This window comes from Caretta caretta, chromosome 9 (assembly GCF_965140235.1).
Source record: "Caretta caretta isolate rCarCar2 chromosome 9, rCarCar1.hap1, whole genome shotgun sequence".
Lineage (NCBI taxonomy): Eukaryota > Metazoa > Chordata > Testudines > Cheloniidae > Caretta > Caretta caretta.
In genome coordinates, this window is record NC_134214.1 from 55,682,061 (window position 1) to 55,689,707 (window position 7,647).

The following is a 7,647-nucleotide window of genomic DNA, read 5'->3' on the forward strand; positions in this document are numbered from 1 at the left end:
GCTGTGGGGGGATGCAACAAAAAAAAAGGGGGAACTCAGTTCAAAAAGTTTGAAAATTGCTCAGGATGCTGGCAGGGGGTAGCTAGGGCTGTGTACAGGTGGGGTGGTCTTCCGGTGCTGTTCCTGGCTTGGGATGCTTGAAGGGAGGGTGCTGGCATCAGCCCTGTGCCCAGCGGGGAGTGGGGGAGGAAGCGCTGGCTTCAGCTCTGCGCCACTCCTGGCCTGGGGGTGGATGGGGGGGGGAGCCGCCAGCTTCAGCCCCGCAGCACTCCCGGCTTGAGGGGGATGGGCCAGGGGCGCCACCTTCGGCCCTGTGACGCTCCTGGCTTGGGGGGTGGGAGAAAGAGGGGGCGCCGGCTTCAGCCTCGCAACGCTCCTGGCTTGGGAAGGGTAGCCCCCCCCCCACACACACACTTGATTCAGCCCTTCAACCTTGGGGGCGGGGTGGGAGGGGGCGCCGGCCTCAGCCCTGCGACTCTCCCAGATTTTTTTTGGGGGGGGGCCGCACGGTGGAGAGGGGGCACCAGCTTCAGCCCTGCACCGCTCCCAGCTTTGGGGGGGAGGGGAGCTGTCACGCCGGCTTCAGCCCCACGACGGTTCCAGCTTGGGGCGGGGGGTGGGGGGGGAGGGAGAGGGTGCCAGCTTCAGCCCCACGACGCTCCCGGCTTGGGGGCGGAGGGAGAGGGGGCGCCAGCTTCAGCCCTGTGACGCTTCGGGCTTCAGCACTGGGGCTCGGGGCACCAGGTTTCAGCCATGGGGCTCCGCGGCCCCCCTGAAAGAGATCACAGACCACTAGAGGGTTGTGGACCCCTGGTTGAGAACTGCTGGATATGGCACGTTAGAGACAATCTTTAGAATTCTTAAATGTTACTTAGGTTTGCGATTAACATGTCATGTTAAACATATTCCTGTATGTTCTGTATCTATCTGCTTCCAAAACTCGGTTGCCTTAGTTACTTTAAGTCCTGCTATTTAAAGCAATCCAGCTTTAGAGCCAGAGCAAGAGTTATCAATACATAAATAAGCCAGATAAAATGTTTCAAGAGTAGTTTTTTAAAGGAGACAGCAAGAAACCCTCTCATTCCCTCCTCCTTCTATTCTCCTCGCCTACAAGCATTCATCCCCATTGTAGTTACAGCAAAGAAGCTGTACACGACCTACTTTCCCATGGGTTGAGAGAGACAGAGTGGGCTGGAAGAACCACTGTGCAACTGGAGAAGTTGGAGGACTTTTTAGCTGCCACAAATAGAAAAGGGAAATTATAAATAAAGACAGATTGTGGATTTATTTATTTATTTAATGGCAATCTTCTAACAGGGTTGGTATTTTTTAAATAGTCCAGGCAGACAGCACATGAGAAGTCCTAAGGTGCCAAATAAATATAGATCGTGTATTTCATAGTTGTCATAATCACATGTGAATATATATCAAGTGTAACAACCTACAGACATGCAATTTAAAATCGAACACACAAAAGTCAGGAAATATAAAATAGTTAAGGTTTACATAGCTACGCTGACTCCGCCCCCACCACCACATTCCATATCCTACACATTAAGATGGGTTACACATTTACTAGTCTAACCACACACATCTATATACGTGCAACACAGGTGATATAACATTGCTATAGGAACCTTAAATTGTATTTTGACTCTGGAAAGTAATAAAAACAGTACTAACAGATCTACTTCCTATGGGTAGTCTGTCTGTAATCTTATTTCTCTAACAAAAATAAGTTTTTACTGCTCTTTACTCCTGTTAGCACTTTATATCCAATACTGGCTCCTGCATCATCACCAGAACTATTATGTTCTGACTGCAGAATCTTTAGATATCTGTGGTGGTACTGGAGCTAGAAAGAACCCTGCTTGATTTTCAGAATCAATGCACTAGATAGAAAAATAACAGGTTTTTACTTGTAAACTGAGCAAAAGTGATATAGCATCACTAATAGGCATCAAACACATACCCCTATACTGGTATTTTTACAGTCATTGCTAAGAATAGAACTGCACTTTAACTTATGTGTATTAAAATATGCTAATATTGGTTTAGCACAATTTTTTTTAATATTTAACTGTTTTCTGAGAAAAAAATAAAAAAATTCTCCAACTCTGCAGAGTTGTGCAACTTCACTGATTGCAAGCTACAAAACTCTACAGAGTCCATATGTAGGTTTTTTCTGTAAGATTGGGTTCCACATTAATAAACTACTGGTTTATGTAAGTCCACAGTACCACAGGCACTTGTAATTACAAACATAACTGCACTTTTCTTTAACTGTAAATGCATGAAAAAAATACTAGATTACTTACAACTAAGTTACTTAAAACACATATGCTATTCCTTAGAGAACTGATTGCATGTGAAATCTGAAATGTCAGCCATTTGATCTATCCATATTTAAATTTACCTTTCAGCTGTGTAACTCAGAAACTGGTTGGCTGGATTTAACTACAAATATTTCAACCACGGCAGAGAACAGGTATTTTTATTTTTTACTGATAGCTTTGGATGGAAAGATGAAACCTAGATGGAAACATTAAATAAGCTCCAAATTTATACTGTCCATCCAATCTAAACCTTGTCTCCTTGTTTTGCTCTGTAATGGAAATATGCTGCTTTATATATACTGTTTATTAATTGTGTAATGAAGATGTCCAAAGAAACACAAACATAAAATCTACTCCCAGGGTACATTTAAGCTATGTCAGTTCTATGTACACTCATAACGTACTGTGTTGGTAGAGAAGAATTTTATGAAGGATTGATCTGTTTGGCATTATCAAATATGTTGATTATAAAAGTAGGGCTTCTGATTTATGGTTTTAACCAATAAATACTGATAAACGACTCCCGATACTACAAAAAAAATCAGAGTTTATCCAATTAAAATCAGAAACACACTGGAAATGGTTACTTATATCTATGGGTTTGTCTACATGTGGACTATTGGGGGTGTGATTTTTAACAAGCACTAAAGCGTTGCAAGTAGTATAGCAGGGATAGTCAATTATTTTTTATCAAGGTCCAAATTTCTTGGTCAAGGTATAGTCAAAGTCCAGACTGCCACACAGCTACTCTCTCCAAACTCTGATTGCTTGCCAGCTCTCCGCCTGCCCTGCCAGGAAAGTAAGGTGACTTTATTTTCCTAAACTGAAAACAGGAAGCAAGGGGCAGGCCTGAGCCACCTGGCTTTGCCGCTCCTCCACACATACACACAAAAATGTTCCTCTGTGCCCCGAATTGAGCCAAGTAGCAGAGATGGGGCAGACAGTAAGAGGAATAGGTATGTACTGGGATCTGGGCAGTAAAGCAGTGTGTGACTGTGCGAGAGTACTTTTGAGTTTGGAGCCAGGAGGTGAAGCTGTTGGACTGTGATCTAGCTAGTGGTGCAATACCTTTTTGGGGGCTAAGATAGCAGAGGGGCAGGAAGGAGGCAGGAAGTGGGAGGGCCAAAGTAGACTCCAGATAGCAGCTCTGGTGAGATGTGGGGAAGCTGGGATGTGACGGAAGCAGGTGACTGGAAATGGACTGGGAGGAAAAGAGTGGGGTAGGGGACTCGGGGGGGGGGGGGCGGCTGGAGAGGACTTCAGGGACTGACCCCAGAAGGATGGGGGTGGGAAACAGGAGAGGGAGGTCATAAGGCCAGAGTGGAGGCTCCGGGGACCACTCAGGGTCGGGGAGGGCAAAAGGCCAGGGTGGGGACTCCAGGAACCACTTGAGGGCGGGAGACACAAGAGTGGGGGGCCTCTGGGAACTATCTGGAGCACAAGCATAGCTCCGCTTGCCTCCAGCTCAGCTTCAGTTTGCACACAGAGGCAACATGTAGCTGTGACTAGTGGAGGGGGGCACAAATGAAAGTTCTGGGGGGGTCACGTACCCCCCTCTCCACCCCCAGATTTCTCAAGACACCCAAAAGTGAGGAGGCAGTACTTCCCCTGGCAGCAGGACTCTCCGTGTGTGTCCGTGCAGTGCAGGGACGGAGAGAGCATGGTTGCTGGCTGAGCTCCTCCCCACTAGGTCCACCCATGGGCTGTTTAGCATTCCCTGCCTTTCACCTGCAGATGGTCTGCAAAGCAGGCAGCAGTGCTGAGACTCCAGCGAAAGCAAGGGAGGGGGGGAAGAGAAGAGGAGGAGAGGGGAGGAGCTCAACCAGCTCCCCTGCTCCCTCCCTGCACTGCACCAACACAGGGAGAGTGCTGCCTCCTCGCTTCTGGACATACCCTCCAGGGGCATCCAGAACAATCTGGGGGAGCTGTAGCTGTAGCTCACGAAAGCTTATGCTCAAATATATTTGTTAGTCTCTAAGGTGCCACAAGTCCTCCTTTTCTTTTTGTAAAGCATCTGGCAGTCCAGATTTGGACTGCGGTCCGCCTATTGACTACCCCTGCACTACAGTATGTCCTACTGTAATTAATAATGTATAATATATGTAACTCATTACAGATATACAAAGAAAAAGCTCCCAAACCCTCCAATTTTTGGACATACATAAATTCAAAAATTGTTAAGAATAACCTGCAATAAATTAAATTAATAAACTCCTAAAAACAAAAGCCCTAATTATATGGTGCTGAAGGTTTATGTAAATTGTACAGCAGTTCCCATATGTACTTTTTACAGTGACTAATGCAGAGTTATAGTATATTGGAATGGATCCTTTAAATGGGACATGGGATTTTAAACTTCCCTAATAATTTGCTATTTTGACCTAACTATACCTTTGCAAATTTTAAAGGGCAATACTAAGATTGGGTGGTTTCTATAACTAGTGATGTGTTAGTCAGAGAGGAAGGATTATATGGCAATGGAGAACTGGCTGGAACCCCTAATTTTAAAAAAAGCGTGTGTAGAATTTCTACCCAAAAAAGTGTAACTGTGTTTCTGAGTATTATCTGGACCTCACTAAAACACTTCAGCCTGTAACTCTTTCTTGACTAAGTTTTTATTGGAGAATTTCCCTCCTTTTTAAAAAAAGGAAGTCCCAAAAGTTTAAATGATATTGGCATATGAGATCTGTCCGAGCAGATCCCTTTGTGCAGATCTTAAATAGATTGCTAAACAAGACCTACTCGCCTGCACAGCCATCAGGACAACTAAAGCCACTAAGCACTATTACAAACAATAAAATAATAATGGTGCTAGTTTTGAGCTCAGAGGATTCCAGAGAGGAGCAAAATAGGACTTTAAAGCAATGCCTGCAACCTCTTCACAGTAAAAGTAATAATGAAGTACATCAGAAAAATCCTATTCTCTTTGATACCGTAAACTCTTTGAATATTTTAAAGTCAAACATGTTTGCAGATAAATAAAAACAAAGATACTACAAAAGACCAACATTAAAGTGAATCTAAAAAAAAATAGATCCATAGAACAGATGTAATTAATTAACTAAAATATAATACATGATCAGAGTAACTGCAAAATTGGGAATGGTACAAACATTTTATTACACATGGCATTAAGAAGTCCATCTTTAAAATATGATTAGGGTCGCTTAGGTACCTGTTAAATTCTCCCCATTCTGCTCATCTCTCAGGCTCTGCTGACTGAGGTCTGTTACTATGCAACCTGCTTGCTTCTTCCCTTCTTCATCTCCTGACTCTTCTGACTCTACCCGCCTGTCAACTGTGCAAGATACATAACAGCAGGGTTAGGCTACTTTCAGAAAACACTAGCCGCAAGTACATACAGTAACCAAGAGTCACATAAACCTTTATGAGGTTAGTAGAGATCCTAAAATTTACTAAATTAAAGGTTTAGTCTTAAATAAAAGTCCTCTTACCCCTTGTTTTTACTTTGATTTTTGAAGCACTTTTTCCTCCCTTCACCTCTTCCTAAACCAACAATCTGGGAAGAAGACTGGAGGAAAAAGGAAATTTCTTAGACCGATGGAATGCAAATCCAAAGATTAAGGTGATGGAATTAGAACTGTGACATTTAAAGATAATTTACAATGGTGACACTTTACAGACCAATATCACTAATGCCAGGTACTATAGTGGTAAAGGTTTCCAACCCTGTTGCAACCCACAAGGCCACCTCACCTCCCCAGCAACAACTCATGAGATCACTTCATAATTTCATTACATGCCTTCTTCAATTCAGTGTAAGGCAAAGGCCTCTTGTGCACTGAGGTTCATCTTGCTCAAAGGTTTGGACAGAACTTTATGTGACTGTGAATGACCTTAAATATGACATCATCCCATTTTGGGGGGAGAGAGTAGGGGAAAGATGATTCAATCATAGTTACAAATAAGCTGTATTTCTATAGCACCTTTCATTTGATGATCAAAAGACACTGCATAGTGATTAATTAGCCTCCCAACACTCCCCATTTTATTAATAGCTTAGGTGATTCACAAAAAGGACAAGCAACTTCACCAAGAACACCTAGACCCAGAAGTGCAGTAGGACCCAGTCCCCTTACAAATCCCATATTTTAACCACTACACTATGCTCATCTCCAGTCCGCAAGTGCAGAATCCCAAAATCCTTAACAAATTTAGCCCTAACTCCTCCCAGTAGGAAACTAACACAAAGAACAGCTTCAAACCCCATCCCTCAAGCCTGCTTCGGAATCGCTCTCCCGTTCGGCACCCCAGCCGTTCCCTTCTTGCCAGTCCACAGCTCTGCCTAGCCCCACCTGCCCCCCGCTGCCAGCACCCGGGCAACAAGCCCTCTGCTCTCCGGGCACCATCACCCCAGGCAGACCCTGCCCCTCCAGCCAGCAGTCCCCTCCTTTCCCACAGGCCCAACCCTGCTACCTCTCCCCTTGCCTAGCCGGGGTCGCTCCGCTCCGGGCCCAGGACTTCGGCCCAGCCCGACCGCACCCGGCAGGGAAGCTGGCCTGATGCCCCAAGCATCGCCCCAGACCCCGGCTCCCCCCGCCATTCCCAGCCCGGGCTGTCACCTCAGACACGGTCGCGCCGCTACCCAGGGCCGGCCCGAGTCCCCGGCCCTCAGCTGCCTCCTTCTCCTCAGGCCCCGCTCGCCCCACGGGCCTCCCCCCATCGGCCCCCAGCCCTCGCCCCCTTTAGCCGGCTGCCCCAGGGGCCCAGCCCCGTCTACCCCCGACCGCAGGGCTGGCGTCCCCGGCTGCTGCGAACAAGCGAACGGCCGGGACCGGAGGCTCGGGCTCGGCTCGGCTCGGCTCGGCTCGACTCGACTCGACTCGACTCAGCTCCCCCAGACACGGCCGGGCTCTCACCCTCCATCATCTCCTGCAGCGGCCCTTCTCCTCTTGCCGCCGCCATGTCGCTTTTCCTGACCCCCACCCACTCCCCGTCGCAGCAACGGGCACAACCAATGAGCGGGGCAAGGATTTCCGCCAATCAGCTCAACTGCTGTTTTCGCAGAGGCCTCCTAGGACCCCAGGCGCATGTGTATAGTTTCCGCAGCCTCATGGGAGATGTAGTTCTCCGCTGGCTAGATTATGAAGACCCTGACAAGCGTGCTGAGAGGTGGAGGTGGTGTCCACCCACGCTGCTTCATTGGCGGCGGCAGCAGCCTCAGCGCTAGCACCGCTGCAGGGTTCCGGCGGCTGCTTCTTCTGCCATTTGGCATATAAAAAAGAGATCAAAAGAATTTGACAAGAAAAATTTTGAGGCCAAATGGTGCATCAATTTACATCTTGTGCAG

The 7,647-nt window shown here is 46.8% G+C and overlaps 1 protein-coding gene across 3 annotated transcripts in view; it reads right to left on the reverse strand.

Moving 5' to 3' along the window:
• PPP1R7 (protein phosphatase 1 regulatory subunit 7) overlaps positions 1 to 7,369 on the reverse strand; it is a 41,505-nt gene extending 34,136 nt beyond the window's left edge. For 2 of the 3 annotated variants that reach the window (XM_048863713.2, XM_048863711.2), the window contains exons 1-2: positions 7,217 to 7,369; positions 5,512 to 5,634 (exon numbers count right to left, since the gene is read on the reverse strand). In XM_048863713.2, the coding sequence (XP_048719670.2) occupies positions 5,512 to 5,634; positions 7,217 to 7,262 (169 nt within the window). In that variant the 5' untranslated portion in view covers positions 7,263 to 7,369. Of the gene's footprint in view, positions 1 to 5,511; positions 5,635 to 5,791; positions 5,869 to 7,216 lie in introns of all 3 variants that reach the window. The other variant, XM_048863714.2, reaches the window with a different exon arrangement.
• Between the last annotated feature and the right edge of the window lie 278 nt (positions 7,370 to 7,647).